The sequence below is a fragment of the Stylophora pistillata genome, chromosome 4 (genome assembly GCF_964205215.1).
Source record: "Stylophora pistillata chromosome 4, jaStyPist1.2, whole genome shotgun sequence".
Classification (NCBI taxonomy): Eukaryota; Metazoa; Cnidaria; class Anthozoa; order Scleractinia; family Pocilloporidae; genus Stylophora; species Stylophora pistillata.
The window spans coordinates 12821208-12839027 of record NC_142522.1 but is presented as its reverse complement, the minus strand read 5'-3'; the positions used below and the strand labels follow the sequence as shown (position 1 = coordinate 12839027).

Below are 17820 nucleotides of genomic sequence, written 5' to 3'. Positions count from 1 at the left end.
CTACGGACTTGTCAGATTATTATCTCTGACTTCTTCGTCTGATTCTGTCCGTTCTCATAACTTCTTTTTCTGTTTTTGGTGTTTTGTCGTCAGCTTAAGATGCTAGAATCCACCAAGGAGCTCTCTGCTGAGCACACGTTCGGATCGCGTCCTTCATGGTGGCCTCTGATGAGAAGAGGAGTCGCGTTTTGGATTGCCAGAGACACTAATGTAAGCTAAACACTACTGCACTTCACTTACACAGCGGTCAAATGCATGCGCATGTGCGAACGTTGTCTATGACTAGGTGACATGCTTACAGGCTGCCAGAACCAGGTTGTCTGACACGAGCTAAAAACGACCTTAGAAGCCAGCAAGTCACGGTTATTTTTAGAAACGCATCTCTTTTTGATAAAATTCAAAACAGACGGGTAAATCAACAGTACTTAAACATGCTTTGTGACTGAAGAGTCGCGTGTTTTCCTTTTCTCTACTTTTGTTCCCTCTCACAGATTTTTATTGATGTTTCAATTTTTTTTTGCTCATTTTGCGAGACGGCGATTTTTCTTGTATATTCTTTGAATCTTTTCGCGCGAAATTGACGCACGGCAAGCCAGAATTGATCCCCCCGCGCGTGCCCGAAGGTTGACCGCGGTCTTCATTTCACTTTACTTCATCTCATTTGAGAGCACAACTGATCCTCGTGTTTTCTCTACTTCAGGCGCAAATATTCTGCATCGGCAACCCTTTTATATGTTGGGCGATCACTCCTTCCTTTCCTGTGTATTTCGGACTTTTAATTTTTTATTTATTGAGGAGAAGAAGAAAGGTGTACAGCTTGTCAGAAGGTAGGTTTACAGTGGTGGTTTTGTTCGGGATTTTGATATCTCACTGCAGGTCGTTCAACTGTCTCTAACGCAGCCGCACAATTTCCTCTTCGTGGCGTAAAGAGCTAGGCGCACAGCTTTCCACGCAAATTGCCCTTCCACTTACTATGCCACCACTGATATTTATCGTAGAGTTTTCCAAAACATTTTATGGAGGTACCGAGATGATGAAATATCTTGTCAATAACATGATACACAGTTGACCTTGGCCAGCATTTAACGTATCCTTGCAACCGAAGTAATCTCTGGGAACTTTGAGGTTCAGTCTTATGTGCACTCTCAACCTTTTCAACTGATAAAAACTCTTTTATGGACTAATTTTGAATAAATATTCATGGGGCAAATTGCACTTGTATTTCTTAGATGCGTGGGAGAGATACATGTTCTGTGGTAAAGCGGTGGTTGTGGGATATCTTCCCTTCATGACGTTCTTCCCCATGGAGAGAACATTGTTTATCATGATTCATCACTACCTCCCCGCCCTGTTCTATAAAATAATTCTTCTCCCAGTGATGTTACAACACGTTCATGATGAGATCTTTAGGTAAGCTCATGATATTCAATTAACCAGAAATATAAAATTTGTCAGAATTAGGCTTACTCAGTAACGATAGTAGTGTCTTTTTCCTGTGCAGTTTATTCAATCTTCCCTAAGTAGTGAAATATGTTACTGTTCACTTGATAGAGGTCACTTCAGTTGATTGTCGAAAGTAATCCAGGATTGCACTAAGTTTGCTTTACTCTGCTCTATGATTGGTCCAGAAAACTCGCGCCACACTTAGCATGACTTGGTCGACCGCGTTTTCCCGCGCTTTAGGTGGTTTGCGTGCCGTTATGTTCAGTTCTTATTAGCTCTTCAGGGTTAGCTCAACTGGTTAGAGCGCCAGATTGTGTTGTGCGGGAGGTCGAGGGTTCGTGCCCCGGCCGGACCAATGCTCATGGTCTTAAAATATTAACTGAGGAGAATTTGCTAGCTTTCTATAATATCAAGAAATGGATAGATATTCTAGTCTTCTCGGATAAGGACGAATAAACCGTAGGCCCCGTCTCCCACGGGGATAGGGGTAGGAGACGTTAATTTCCCACGCACGAGATCACTTTGTGGTGGATGTCCTCCCCCGGGGTGGGATGGGTGGGTGGTGTTGTAAGATGGCCCTGAAAAGCCCTATGGGGGAGTAGTCAACTAACGTATGTGTGACTGTATGTATTTCTCTTTCATCTGATTGGCCGTTATAATTACTTTGGTCTTACGACACTAAATCGAAAAGCGCTCTTTTGAAGTTTGCGGAAATGTTGTTTTGGAATTGAAAGGCCCTCATTTTCTGTATTAACAATCAACGGCCAACGCAACTTTGAAAGGTGAAATGAGGCAAACTGCCTGAAGTGCGGCATATGATTGGATGAGAGGGTCTGAGTTTTCTGGACTAATCACAGAGCAAATCAAAGTAAAACAAGGGCGACTTTTGATAACCTTTGACACTCGATTTAAAAATCATTATTTCAATCATCACAAAAAAGCGACTTTAAGTGCTGCAAGCACCATTGTTTCTCTTTTGTCCCTCTCTTAATTTCAAACTTAACACTTCCAAGCGTGCTCTTTCTCTCCCCAGATACAAATCACTTCGATGGATTTTGTACGGATGTTGCGCACTCTTGGTTGTAGTGGTTCTATGGGGATTTCATTTCTTCAGTCCTTTCACATATGGTGACGTAGCTCTCTCTTCCGCCGACATCAACAGAAGGAAATGGCTCAGCACGTGGGACATGCTTTCTCACCCGAACACGTGACATGAGATACATGTCCACTGACTGTCACTCCTTGCACCCTCCTACCCAGACTTCTTAACGCAAATACGAGTGTTAAAATAAATAGAATTTAGAGATACTGGGAACGAGAGTCGCGTGTGAGAGAATCTGAGATTGTTTGGGTAGACGAATACATATGGACCTTCCATGTTCTTTTACAGTATAAACGTAATGCCTTGGGATATGGCTACCTGACGATTAATGAAGCCAGAAGATCAAATTAATCCAGTGTACGATAATTTCTTTAACGCATTTTTTGAACACGAGTAATTTGTACCCAGAGAACAAATTCATTTGTTTGTTTGTTTGTTTGTTTTTAATCAATCGCATAATCAAGAAGTTCAAAACCAAGGTCAAAGTCCACCTCATTCCTGGATTAGCTCAATAGAAATCTGGAAAAACATTTTTGCCGATTGATTGCGTAGCGTCTACCCAAACAGATTTCAAATGCTAGTGTCACGCGCCGACATTTTTAAATAAATTTTTCAAATGTACGTTCCAAATATCATGAAAAGTTGCTAATTAACTTATACAGTTCCGTTTCCGGCTAGGCTTGATTTTCGGCGAACCTCGCTTGGTTGAATAATATTATTTATTAACCAGTAGATAATAATAATACTCTAAGAAAATTGCTTCAGCACACACTCTAAGAGCCATTCTTTAGTTCGTCTTTGCATCCGTAGTTCTAATCAGTCACGCCTTTGTGAATGTACTGCGGAACGTGTTGAAAGGAGAATTCTTTCCGCTGCAATCAAGGTGGTCTCCCTCAGTACAGTACATGACTTTCCAAATTATAGACGTGAAAGAATCATTACCGAAGGAACAATTTGTATCGAGAACTCTCAGTAGCGCAGGGAATCTACCTGGATTGACGCGCTCAAACCTCAAAGAAGCTGGTTTATTTCAACACCTTGAAGTAGCTAATAGTCCCCATCTTAACCATCCTCGTTCCTTTTTTTAACAAAACCTTCATAGAATACTTGGTCTGCAGAAGGCAAAAAAGAAAACCCCAACTCCGTAAAAGTCCTCTTTTACATTCCTCAGCTGTCAATCATTTCAAAGAATATTCAATGTAACGCAATGTTCTCCTGAACACTCCTAACTCCCTGATTAATTTTGCTTTTCGCATGATAAGAATTCAATATAAACTATGATCTTCTAAGATTTAGAATCTCCGCCACCTTACTAAAAAAATGCCCGTGTTTATATTATTTTTATTGCTAGTCTGGAGGGTTTTATCAATCAATGCTATTGTCTGACTGACTGTTGAACTGTCATTTGCCAAAAGTTTTAATAGAACCCCAAGACTTTTGCTAATAGATCTAGAGAGACACTAATAGCTTGCATAGATGGCTGTTGTTCACGCTATGCCCGTCACTCGCAAGCTCCGCCTCTTTTTTGCGGCGGTACCGCCTTCAGTCCCGTTGAGCGCCCGAAAAACTACGAGCGACGCAGAATAAATACTGAGTTTTTGCATAACATTGAGATTAGTTTTCTGTTATTCTTCCTTAGTGGTCTACCTGTGTCTTTTACTAGTTTATTTGAGCAATTTTCCATCGAGTGTCAAATGCAATCCGAGATTTTTAAAGTATGAGGTAAAGTGAGCACTGACAATAAGGCATTTTTGGTGCCAGACCCCCGGCAACCTCTCCCCGACCATTCTGAACACGCTGTTCTCCGTGCGGAGAACAGCGTGTTCTGCAGCGCCAATAATTAACAGTGCTGTTGTTTCGATAAAGTATCGATCCACAAAATTTGAGATCACAATCTTCGCTTCTTTTTGTAACATACACTGTGATTCCCACACAGTAAGTTCACAACTCTCCCCGGCGAAAGTCAGTTATCAGTTCACTTGACAAAGGGCAGGAAATGAAAATGAAAAAATTCATATGTATCTCCTTCGAGAGCACTTCCACCCAACAAGAAAGGCAAATGGCTACTGTTGAGATGGGTATCAAAGTTCCAACGTCAGTTGAAGATTTAAAAGAGAGTGCTCTATTGCGTTGCTAAGGATTGACTTTACGAAACGCATTCGCCTGAGATATCTGTTTACGCGAATTCATAACATTGTTTAGGTCGAATTTATTCAATACACGCTAAAGGAACCATAACTCACGCTGGTCAAAGCCATACGCTTACATCTCAATCATTATCTTTTGAAGCTAATTTATTACAGCAGTGAGATGTGGTAGTAACACACCGAGAAGCTGAGTCACACACGCTTCAAAATGCAAATATAAGAGCACCCTTCTGATGAGATAAAATGAAAGTGCTACCATAAAGGGGACATGACTAGTTACTGCGCTTCACGTTTTAACTTTGTGGCTTTTTTGGAGTACTCAATGCGCCATTTTAAGAAACCTTGGCTCCTTCGTACAGTTAGTTGTCCGTATCTGGAGTCATCTGTGTCAGTCTCCGTCGGAATCTGAGTCTTGCAGAAAGATGATGGTGTTTTCCGCACTGGTTCTTTCGTCTTCTAGGGCTTCAAGAAAGTCCCATAATCTGAAGGAGGGTTTATCGAAAAAAAAAATAGATTTGCAATAGCAACGGTAGCAACAGCAACAACAAAATCAAAACTTTCCTTTACGTTGTAAATTGGAGATCCTGCGTGCGTGATGTCAATTTAACAAACAGATTCTCGTCTGTTTACGAGTAGATCACAAGCGTCCTCAAATGTAGCGCTCGGAAAGGTATGTGTCATGAAGATTCCACCTCAATTACGCCTCCTCCCCAATCCCCCTTAGTACTAGTGACCCATCTCCGGTTACCCATAAGCGACAACTTTTTACTTTTTGATCTAGATAGACGTTGTAAGAGAAGAGTGTTTTGCTTCGAAACACATCGTGATGGCCCGGATGAGCTAGAACCCAATCCTCTTGGCCAGTATCTCCCGATATTCATTGCTAAGGACAGACCATTTCTGAGATAATTTTGGTTTTATCAAATGAGTTGATAAATGTAATTTGGCCACAGTAAAGAGTTTTAAGGCTGACGTTTCGAATGTTGGCCCTTCGTCATGACACAAATGTAGCTCTCATTCTTAAGGTTTTCCCTTGATCTCATTTTTAAAGTGATGGTATCAGAACTTGCAAATGGTCGTTCAAAAATAATGAAACACCTTATCAATCTGCTGATGCAAAATATTGTTTGTGACTTTGGTGTTTACACCTCAACTGACCTGAAGGTTTTTACGACCTTGGTATTTCCTTCTGAAGTATTGCAATGTCTTAACTTTGTCTCTTCGACTCTTCCGTCTGGATATGCTGTAAAATAACAACAGGTCAAAATTACAATTGTAATATCGTGGCTCAGAGAGCGGCATGTTTTTGTGTTCTGCTGTAAGTTATCCATACAGGTTTTTATAATATAAGGGGCAAAATTACTGAATTGTGATTGGTCAAGACAGAGGGCATTTTTTTCTTAATTTTTGTAATTGCACCGGGCAAAATTACTTGAAAATGATTGGCTGAAAATCGCTTAGCAACGGCTGCCAAGGTAAAGAAATTTCTGTTTGTTTTGTAACAATGGCGTCCCGTTTTACGCAGGAGCGCGAGATCAGTAAGAAAACATTTTGCCCCTTATATTGTAAACAAGTAATCACATGGTTCCTCGCAAAATTAAGGAGTAATATCACTAGTGTTTTCGGAAGTTGCAGAAATTGCCCTCAACGCTGCGCGACTCGGGAAATTTCAGCAACTTCCGAAAACACGCGTGATATTAACCCTTAATTTTACTCGGCCCCATGTGATTACCTATACAAATATTGTTAAACCAGCGGCTCGGGTTAAAATGACTCTGATTTGAGCGTAAAACAATTTTATCCTCGCGAACAAGAACTTCGAATAAGTAAAGATTTGGTAAAACATTTGACAATGAAAACTGCGATAAAATATTATAAAGCATGACACGACGTTTCGACGTTTCCAGAACTTCATTATCAAGTAAACTAAAATAATAAAATCGAGCATATATATAATGAAGCGGTGAATAAATTACAAAACGTTAAAAGTCAAACAAAGAGTTTAGCCCTAATGGAATCGCTCTGGGTGTTTAAATTGGGCCTTATTGTTCTTATGTACAACATTTCTTGTTTATGAAATGTTGTACATAAGAACAATAAGGCCCAATTTAAACACCCAGAGCGATTCCATTAGGGCTAAACTCTTTGTTTGACTTTTAACGTTTTGTAATTTATTCACCGCTTCATTATATATATGCTCGATTTTATTATTTTAGTTTACTTGATAATGACGTTCTGGAAACGTCGAAACAAGAACTTCATTACTGTTATTATCACTTTGGGGGGGGGGGGGGGGAGGGGGCGGCACTAGGACTGAAAACATGACAACAAATCACTCTGAACGATTACGAAAGCGTGCGGGTGATGGGTAATGCCATAGTCTTATTCACAGCCGTCGTTTGGTCTCGCACTCTCTCGTAACTCGTAAGGGTGAGCGCGCGTTGCGTGACTAGACCAAACAACGACCGCAAAAGAGACTGTAAAGCCGGTGTTCGAGAAAAAATTACACATCTTTCTCATTTTATTCCATACCGTGTTTATAGAAGCAACTAGCGCCAAATTGACAGGTACGGGTTCCTTGCGCAAAATATTTACACGGCTTTTCTCTGAAAAAAAAATCATACTTTCAAGTTAGACTTGAATGTCGTTAAACATGAGCGGTACAGCGTTATAAACTTGATTCTACAAAGAACACATTGTCACTCAGTAAACCTTAGGGCAGATTTATAGGCTTCTATAAGCTTCTTCTTCTCGACTGGATCATCAATCCACACTTCACTCTAAAGAACATCAAGAAGATACTAAATATTAGGGGCTGATCAGTAGTCATAGTCCAGGGGCTGGAACGATTTTGGTTGTCACAATAAAATTTACCTGTTCCCCCTCCCCCCAGGCTATGTGGTATTCTAATGATCCCCCGTCACCAGTCAACTTTCTAGAATCCCCCTAGTTACTCTGTTAGCGAGGACGACTAGTTCTCCCTCCGTCTCCCCTAAAATCCTCCGACCACCGACCTCGACCCCCAACCCCGACCCCCCCCCCCCCCCCCCACCGCGGTCGAAAAATAATGACAGGTCTCTTCTATATGGTGGGGCTCATATTGTTTGAACATCGTATGACCAGAAGCAACATATTCGTAAAAGCCTATCAGAGAAACAGATTTTTATCACATGAAGCCACGTGGGAAAACGGGACCAAGTGACCCAGTCGTGATCTGTTTTCGTTTTGCATTTGATTTTCTATACTTTGACCGCTTTTCGATCGAGTTTCGTAAAGCCAAAGTGATCACAACGACCAATCAAAAGAAAGGAAAATACCTCAAAGAACCAATGAGAACTGAACTTAAAACAAACAAACTTCCTAAATTTTTATAAGTAGTTTCTTAGAAAAGCTTTTCAAGATAAAAATTAATGATAATTTTGAACGACGTTTCGACCTCAACGAGGTCGAAAGGTCGTTCAAAATTATTATCATTAATTTTTATCTTGAAAAACTTCCTAAAGCGCGGGAAAATGTGGGCGACCAAGTCGCGATTGGTTTTAGTGTTGCATCTGATTGGTGGAAAGAGAAGTGCGAGTTTTCTGGGGCAAAACCAGTGCAATCACAGAGTGTAGCAATTGTAATCCAAGATAACTTCCTTCCTGGAAAGATGTCCAAAGATAAAATGCTTACCGGGGTAACAAATGCGGATGGTATGCGGCAAACTGGACACATTCTATAACAACAACGATGAAATAATGTCAAACTGGCAATTATGTAAAGAAGAAGATGAAATGATCATGTATTCCTTCTAACCGTATACGACACTGATTGCGTAAACTGAAAAGTCTGAGCATTTACTTTTGGAGGCCTGAGAGTGACTAACATCTAATTTCTCCTTACAATATCAAACCTGAATGAAGTGGTGGCGGAGCGTTTTAAAACGGAGGCGGGGGGGGGGGGGGAGGCTTTGAAAATTAAAAATATATAGAGAACAGTACGGAAAATAATAGAGAATAATGTCAGGGTGAAAAGAGTTAAGGTCAAACAGAGGTAGACTGGTCATGAAATAATGAATTTCTATCACATTTCTTAATCATTTCACTGAATCAAGACGAATAAATTGACTTAAACTCCAATCTCTTTCCAAAGACAAGTCTTATCAAATTCCCCTAATGAAAAAGATTTTGAACTACGAATAAATGAATTTCATTGATGTTTCACACCTTGAATTCAGTACTTTGCGACCAAGTAACTTCAACAAAAACTGATCTATCCGCCAGTGTAATTTGGCACAAAAAAATTCAAACCTGGACTTTTTTAATTTACGTTAAAACTCATATCCCTTGCACTGATAAACTTTCTCTTCATTTTGACCAAAATTTTTCTTTTGATCTTGAAGACACTGTCACGCAGAGATTGAAACAGATATAGTATAAACTAGAACATGATCAAGTCTGACATCACATTCAACTAATAAAACTCTGTATTCACTCAGTAGTCAGTGTTTTAGAAACAATTTGTACCTGACAACTTTATTTTTACTTTGTGATGTATTTCTCCAATGACGGATGCAAGCCAAACAGAAAGCATGGTTGCAGTCAGCTGAAAGAGATTTAGGAATGAAGATTAATTTTTTAAAACAAAATTCAGTCACCACAAAGACTATGTAATGCAACTGTAAATTAAACCAAATTCAGCAATTGAGAGCTTAAAACATTTAAACAACAAGGCAGATAAGAAGAAAGTTGAAGGTGGACAAAAATGATGAAGATGAAACTGGATTGAAGATGAAGTTTAAAGACAGAAGCTTCATTAATAGTTTAACTCTTTTGTGTGTAAATTTAAATGATGATGTTGGGGAAACATTTTTTTTTAAAGTTTAAATCATTCGAAAGAAATACAGTCTTCTTACTGAGGATTCCAAATCTTTGCTCGCTGGGATTTGCTTTTGATTTGACAACTTCCAAGCAGATTCCACAGGTCACACCTACACTCCTGTAACAAACCAGCATGACCACCTCAATACTATCGGCAATAATAATCAGAGATTAGGGAGATGTGTTTGACCATCTGGGACATGCAAGCACACCAACACACTAGAAACAAAGCACATGGCCAATGGTAATGACGTCATTTGCCCAGAATAATATTTTTTTGGGGGGGGGAAGGGGAAAATTGGTGTCTGTGAATACATAGTCCAAAAATATCGATTTCGGCTGCATTATGAACATGTTCTTTTTCTAACGCTACACATTTCCTTGTAAATAGGTTATGAGAATTTGGTGTTCAATCAAGGTAACAACTTCTACCTGATAAGTTTGAGTATTCTCACTACCTGTTTACTAGATAATGCACAGACCTTGTCGGGAGACATTACATGTTTATCACTTCTGGGAGTTAAAAGGTTAAATAACCCCCAGGTGCTTATTCAAGGAAATACTGTCAGTTTATGCTAGCAAGTCTCAGTTTTTTTTTATTGTGTCGATGTGGGAGTTTGGTGCATTTATCACCTGACTAATACCTTTGCACAGCAAATGAATGTTCCATGTCTCTTTCATGACTTTCTACACAACTTTGGCGATGTTCTGAAGTAACAAATCACACTACATTTATGAACAAACACCTTAGAGAACTTCCTGCAAAAGGAAAAATCTGGACAAATACTACAAAAACCATCTTAGTAACAAACTACACACTCCGTATGTGCCCAACTTATCCCCGACTATCTGGTACTTGAGACCCCTACCCTGGACATGGTCTTTGGTCAGATTGTTATTGGTGGTTTTTTGTGAAATTGCTCACTGGGATGTTTCAAGGGATTTTTGATAGGGGAAGAGGGAGGACAAAATTACTTACACCCCCTCCCTCTCCCCCTTCACAGAAAAAAAATCAGTAGAGTACTGTAATATACAGTCTTGTCATTGCAATAATTTTGGTGTCAGAAAAGTTGTAAAAACAACCCATAGGTTACCCTGCGAGCAGAGCCTTTTTAACCCGTCCTCAAATTGAAAAGGGAAAAAGGCTCTGCCGACATCCTGTTGTTGCTCGTTTAAACATGCGCGGCGGTTGCCTAGAAACTGATCCTTTTCCAGGCCCCCTTGAACTATTGTGGGTGCAGATTTGGTCATCTGCGTACATGAAAAACAAAGGCGTGCGCACCAAAACCGGTTTGACAGGAGGCAAAACTGGCTTGAGTAGCCCGGAGTTTTGGGGTTTCCACATTTCAAAGCAACAACAGGATGTCGGCAGAGCCTTTTCCCTTGGAGGGTTAAAAAGAAGAAGAGAAGAAGAAAAGGCTCTGCTCGCAGGGTACCCATAGGTCTGATAGGGGGGGGGGGAGGGTGTCATGACCACCATAACCCACCCTATTGATATGGCGCTAGTCCTTTCACATTAGATTCCATCATTTGCATGTACGCATCTTAAGTGAGTGGTTGGGGGTTTATATTTATCACTGCAGTCATAATTTTGGGAGTGATTACAGCTGGAAGTCAAATAACATTTAGCCTGTCATTGACCAGTAACAAGACTTGGCTCACAGACTATTACCTTGTTGCTGTGTTAAGTCAAATGGATGGAGGCTTTTGTTCCCACAGTATTCACATTCCAAACCATGTAAATAATTACAGCTACAAACCAAGAAAACAAACTGAGTGAGTCGGGATGGAAGTCACTGGAGATCAAAGTCAGAAATCATGGAAATAAAATTAACCTACTTCTCAATAAAAGGGCAATCTCCTAATGCTGCAGCAAAAGGGCAGAGCTAAAATACAAAGCCAAAAAAAGGAAAAGGGGAAACTGGTCAGCAGTTGTATTTATCTATTTATTCATTTTATTTATTTATTTATTTATAAACTTCGCCAGATTTTGCAAGAGAGATCTCACAGAACTAATGTTTCAGTAATGAGACTCCTAAACAACCCACCCATCCCACCCCAGGGGAGGACATCCATCACACAGTAATCTCGTCTGCAGGAGATTGGACCTCCATTTATTCGTCCTTATCTGAGAAGACTAGAATATCTAACCATTTCTTGATGTTATAGAAAGGTAGCAAATTCTTCTCAATTATTTTAAGACCCTGAGTGTTGGTCTGGCTGGGGCTCGAACCCTCGACTTCTCGCACAACAGTCCAGTGCTCTATCCATTGAAACTAACGGGGAGGCGGTATCAATCTTTCACATGAAATCTATCCCTCAAAATTTCATAAATTACAGTATACTGTTACCAGTTCACAAAGTTGCAGTATGAAACAAAAGTATCCCAGACACTGAAGGAAATCGCATCCCACTCAGAGGTTGTATGTGGCAAACCCAGTGGCCTGCCTAATGGTTAATGGACTCATCCTTAACCCTTTAACTCTCATGAGAGACCGAGACATAATTTCTCCTTACAATTTCAATACAAAATCAAGCAGATGAGTGATGAGAATAACAAAAAAAATAATAATAATAATAATAACTTTTATTTATATAGCGCTCATATCCTGAGGTCATGGTGCTTTACAACACTGTGCAGGGGACTTTACCAGACTGCTAAGCAGTTTACAATCAATGAAAGGCGAATCTACATGTAACAGATGCCCCCTCCCCCAAATTCCCAGTAAACAGGCCAGACCACATCACAGTAATCTCGTGAGTGGGTTCATTAACGTCCCCTGCCTAACCAAATTAACTAATAGATGCAGGAGACAGGACCTACGGTTTATTCGTCCTTATCCGAGAAGACTAGAATGTCTTTCCATTTCTTGATGTTATAGAAAGGTAGCACATTCTCCTCAGTTATTTTAAGACCCCGAGTGTTGGTCCGGCCGGGGCTTGAACCCTTGACCTCCCGCACAACAGTCCGGCGCTCAACCAATTGAGCTAACTGGGAGGCGGTTATCTATTAAGGGATTATCATTTGATCAAATACCAATATCTCCAAACTAAAATCATAAGGATCTTATGGAAGACAGTATGGAGAATTAGTAATGAGATCTTGGGGGTAAAATGGGTTTTTTAATGGCCCAATAGTGTGCTGGACTGGGTGTCAAAAGGTCAGGGTTCAAGACCTGGCTAGCGAGATCATTGTGCTAATGTTTCGACCTTCTTGATATCTAGAAAATTACTTGTCCAACTTTTATGACTTACTGTTTCAGATGCTTCTTCATTAGTAAGTTCATCCACATATTCAACTCCACACTGTGCTACTGCAGAATATGATTGGGTGCCAGTATCCTGATGATGAAAAAGTTGCAACTCTGTTTTCAAAAACACTTGATCTATAACATTTGAAAGCCTATTTTCTGAAATGAAATAGCTGAAAATGTCAAAATAGCAAAAGAACTTACAGAATCTGTATCCTCTGGCTGTTTGTCTGATGATACAAGACCTTTGCCCATGAAAGCCTGGCCCTTGAAAAGTAAAACACAAATGAAGTAAAGCAATGATCTTTGCAGGTGAGATGCAGTTTAATATTTAGTAATTGCAGGAATTATAAATCATAGTAGCCTGAAAAATATTCAGGCTTTTACAGGATTCAAACCATGCCTCTTAAATACTAGTTGGGTGCCACTGCCAATTGAGCTGCTAAGCCACATGTTGGGAGTGGGGAACATTTTAAAGGGTCCCCTATTCCCAAAGGGCAGCTTCATAACCATCACTCCAAAGATAGCATACTTGCGTTAGTCAGTTCTACTATCATGCAACAGCTAAACCCAGAGTGGACACTTAACAGTAAATCAATAAATTAAAGCACTTTAACTTATGACTTACTGGAACAAATACAGGTGCATCTGCCCAGTTCTTGGGATGTTTTGCCTTTTGCTTTGTAAGTGAAACCATCTAATAAAAGAAAAGCAAACACAAAAAAATCAAGGTAAATTTTCCTACTAACAAACCACATGAGATAATGACATCACTGACAGTAATACAAATTGAAGTACCTCTCTTTTATCATCACTCTGTGGAAGAAGTGGAATTGGTTTGGGTCCTGAACAAGTTCTAATCCTGTAATTAATGTATACAAACAAAAAAATTGTTCATTAAGCTGTTTTCGGACAATATTTTTCTTTTCCCTTAGATTGGAGAACTTGATTATACACTTTTCTGAGATGTAAATGGTGGTTATTAGAATTTATTTTGCTTAGCATAATTACACTTCTTCTATCAGGTGGACTTTGGCATCAACCAGATGACTAACAAGCCCTGTCAGAATTCTAAACTGCATGGCAAAGACAACAGATCTGTGATGACCCTTTACTCCCTAACATCAGAATGCATCTTCTCGATACCATACTCTGCACATTTCTTAAGGTGCTGACAAGGAGAATTTGTTTAACAATCAAGAGCTGCTTTATTTGGCAATGATTTCCTTTATTCTCTTGACCTTCATGTACAATTCAGGGGTGATGTTGTAGCAAGAAATTAGATGTTGGTCATTCTTAAATGTTGAAGAGATAACTACTAAGGGAAAAAACCCTGAACATCCAGCTGCTGTTGTCTTCTTTTAAAAAAGTGTCTGCCCAGCTCCTTCACAATTTTTTTACTCCCACTATCAGTTGCACTTACATGGCACTGTTCATGTAGAGTACATGACATGTTTGTAGAGTGCGTGACACTTTTGCAGAGGGTGTGACTGCAAGTTGATGTATCGCAATGTACACTGAGATTCAGAAGAGAGCAAGACCAATTGCTCAGTTGTTGTTCTGTAAAAGTACAGAACTTGTGCTTTGACAATAAAAAGAATTTCTTCCTAGTTGGGAGTAAAGTGTGTAACATTTAAAATTTCATTTTAAAACTTACAAGCTATGTAAATAATAATAAATAAACCTGGATGATAGACTGAGTATTTAGCTCTTTTAAGCCTTCCCTTTCCCTAATCACTAGCTGAGGTCATGATTTTGAATGGTGGACTAAATATTTTCAAGAAAAAAATACAAGCAGAGCCATGATTATACCTTCCAGAAGATGGCTTGACGTGATCATAGCGGCAGCTGTTTCCATATGAACAGGACCCTTGTAGATAGTACTTACAAACCTTTAGAAAAATAATTTGGATATATCAACTAAGTTGAAAAGGTAAATTGGCCACCGTAACGATTACAAAAGCTGACGTTTTGAGTGTTAGCCCTTCGTCGGAGCGAATGCGAATTCGTCTTTCGCTCCGACGAAGGGCTAACACTCGAAACATCAGCTTTTGTAATCGTTACGGTGGCCAATTTACCATTTCAACTTAGTTGAAATATCCAAATTATTTCATTACTCCCACCGACGCAGCCCCAAACAGTTTCTTTCGAAACTATCAGCCTTTAGAAAAATACCTTGGTTATTCAAAAAATTTACTTTTTACATCAAAACACTAAAGGGTATTGTAGGAGGGGATGGCGATGAATTTGTAAGAACTAATTACTAGTTAATTTGGTAATATCAACTGAATTTGAAACTGTAAATTCACAACGCTGAAAAAATAAAGGGATCCAAATGATCCATTAAGATCACTGATCACAGCAAATTCCGCGAAATACTTCATGTGCACCTCAGCCAACATCATCTATTGCATAACTTCCACTTATTGCAAAAACATATACATCGGCGAAACAGGAAGACAACAAGGTGACCGATTCCAAGAACACCTTCACGACGTAGAAAGGAATGACACGGATACATCAAAACCAGTCCCTAGACACTTTAATCTACCTAACCATTCTAAGCAACATACGGCAATCTGCAGTCTTTCCTTACATTTAAGTAGCTTGGAAAGCCACAAAACTCTTGAACAAAAGTTTATCTTTCAAATCGGCACTCTAAATCCCACAGGTATCAATGAACGCTTTTCATTCTACTAATTTATTTGTGTTTTTCCCATCGCCGTGTTCTCACCAATAGCGTAGCTCCACTTTCTGCATATAAACCCAGACACAACCCACAATTCCTCCATTCGCTCTGACGAAGGGCTAACGCTTGGAACATCAGCTTTTTAAATCTTTATGGTGGCCAATTTACAATTTCAAGTTAGTCGATATTTCCAAATTACCTTGTTACCCCCACCAATGCAGCACCACAGTTTCTTGAGAAACTTACCCCCTTTATTTAATTACTTGTTAATTAGAGAGCTTTTTAACTTAGTGTTCATTCAAAATCAAAACCGAACAAATCACAAAATTCTCCATCAAGGCAACACCACAAGAAGCCAACAAATAGTTAGAAACCTTCTCCCAATATTGGCATGAATGCTTTTTTGCAAGTTAATCATTACTATAGAATCATGTGTTCAAAAGGAGCATAAAAGGGAAGGACCTGGGAACTTTATTAACTTCAAAGAGGAAATCCCACATTGCATTACATCAAGACAGTAAAAAAAATAAATAAATAAACAAAATAATGTATGTGGGTGACTGCAAAAGGGAAAAAACACATGGTTACTCGTAGCATACTTATCTGGATTATTTATTTGGTAAAAATTCTTTATCATTTACCATAGAGGGTTTTTCTTTTAAATCATGAGAATACTGGCAGTTCTCTCCTTCTCTGCAGGCTCCATGCATGTAGTACCTTAATCAAAGCAATAAAAAATTTCAAATTTTTTTGTTTGCTTTCCTTACTAAGGCCATTCCCATGAAATGCTTTTCTTTTGTTATCACTTTCCCTGTCAAGAATGTGAGTTGATCAGTTGGGTAAGATAAAAAAAGAAAGAAAGAAAAGAAGATCAAGGGAAAAATGATTTTAGAAAAGACTCAGCTGGTTAATGCTGGGTTAAGATAACCCAGTGTTAATGTGAAATCTGATTTCTGAACTGAAAGTCCTAAAAGAAATAATTCATTACAATTCTTTTAAAAAGAATAGAGAAAATAATCCCAAAAAAGGCTCTTGAGCAAAGAAATTAAGAAACTATGATTAAAATTTAACCCATGGTTAGCACTAAACAGCCATCCAACATAATATGAGTCATGATAATCAAATAGTAATAATGATAATAACAATTATAATAATAATAATAACAGTGATAAAAATAACATATAACAATAAATTTCATTGAACCAAATGATGAACATTTGTCTAACATACATAATATTAAATTTTAAAAATTAAAAGAAAAATATTCCAAGGCAAAATTCTCACAATAAAACATCTGATAAAAAGAGGGGCAGAACTAAAACAAACAAACTCCTACAGCATTGATATTTAATCTAAAATTATCTAGGACTTCTCTTAACATTATAAAATAGGGTTCGGAAGCCTCTGACACTCATAATCAAATAATAATGATAATAATAATAATAATAGTAATAATAATAGTAAAGGAACAAAATAATAACAAGAAAGTGGAAGTTGTGAGATCAGATTAAAAGAAAGCTAAGAAAGCTGAACCTAAGTATTATCTGTTAATAAAAAAAAAGCAAGGAAAGTATCTCTACTTGAATGAGAAGTAGCTTAATTTAGTCCCAAATCCAATCCCACCTCTACCCATCACAGAAATCCTCTTTTCTTCTTAAGCAACCCTGGAACCCCGATGTTGTGTATCTGGGAAAATTTTACTACGGCATAGTAACTGACTGAGCCAAATTATTAATTTTGATTACCTTATGAAGTACCTTTTGAGAGGCATATGGTATATCTAAAAATGGTCTCCGATTTTAAAAGCATCTACCAACGCGAAATTTGACGCCACATGCGAGCTATAAATCACACGATTATTTGGAAACTACAAGTTTTGCTTATATCGATTGATACGTACCTCTAAAGAAAATAAAAACCAAGACCCTTAATAACAAGACAAAAATAACATACAAAGAAAAAGCCGGTAACGGAGAAACATAAAAGTTTACCATGATAATACACAAGCATGTACTTACCTGCACAAGATTTGCTTTGTTTGCGATGGTGACGATCTATGGAGAAAAAAAGATCACTTGTAAAATTGTTGATCACGATATCACACAGTGATCATGGATAAACTTTACCCTTGATGAACAGCCATTTTGGAAGCACCTAATTGCACCACCATAAGAAAGATGACCACCAAGTGATGGGGAGAAAGGGATGTTTTATCTTTATTTGGACACGGTTAACCGCTGACCAGTCTCGTCGGGGACTGGGACTATTGTGGAGATTGGAAGTGATTATCTTATGTGCGCATGCTTACCACGTCAACCAGCTGTTAAAG

The 17820-nt window shown here is 38.8% G+C and overlaps 2 protein-coding genes across 3 annotated transcripts in view; one reads left to right on the top strand and one right to left on the bottom strand.

Moving 5' to 3' along the window:
- LOC111333935 (protein O-mannosyl-transferase 1-like) overlaps positions 1-4118 on the top strand; it is a 69912-nt gene extending 65794 nt beyond the window's left edge. Inside the window, exons 5-7 of the mRNA XM_088757716.1 lie at positions 94-210; positions 701-1410; positions 2477-4118. Of these exons, the coding sequence (XP_088613842.1) occupies positions 94-210; positions 701-895 (312 nt within the window). The 3' untranslated portion in view covers positions 896-1410; positions 2477-4118. The remainder of the gene's footprint in view (positions 1-93; positions 211-700; positions 1411-2476) is intronic.
- A 612-nt stretch (positions 4119-4730) lies between these two features.
- On the bottom strand, positions 4731-17752 carry LOC148732519 (putative E3 ubiquitin-protein ligase makorin-1). 2 transcript variants are annotated; one of them, XM_088757703.1, is made up of 18 exons: positions 17618-17752; positions 17510-17545; positions 16133-16208; positions 14615-14694; positions 13601-13664; positions 13431-13499; positions 13007-13069; positions 12807-12893; positions 11391-11437; positions 11224-11303; positions 10196-10259; positions 9587-9699; positions 9198-9276; positions 8365-8407; positions 7405-7472; positions 7225-7298; positions 5851-5935; positions 4731-5174 (listed from the first exon to the last, which is right to left on the bottom strand). In XM_088757703.1, exons 1-18 carry the CDS (start codon positions 17659-17661, stop codon positions 5081-5083), a joined length of 1266 nt encoding a protein of 421 aa, XP_088613829.1. In that variant the 5' UTR covers positions 17662-17752; the 3' UTR covers positions 4731-5080. The 2 variants fall into 2 exon arrangements, with proteins under 2 accessions (XP_088613829.1, XP_088613830.1); XM_088757704.1 differs by having other exon boundaries at positions 9587-9669; positions 17618-17749.
- Positions 17753-17820: the final 68 nt, after the last annotated feature.

Bases quoted from the DNA above. Each gene is read 5' to 3' on its own strand.
- LOC148732519 (XM_088757703.1), bottom strand. From the start codon at position 17,661: ATGGTGGTGCAATTAGGTGCTTCCAAAATGGCTGTTCATCAAGG. The intron at 13,500-13,600 runs GTACTTCAATTT...TTCTTTTATTAG, and splicing joins AGAGTGATGATAAAAGAGAG to ATGGTTTCACTTACAAAGCA. The intron at 5,175-5,850 runs GTCAGTTGAGGT...ACCCTCCTTCAG, and splicing joins AAGGTCGTAAAAACCTTCAG to ATTATGGGACTTTCTTGAAG.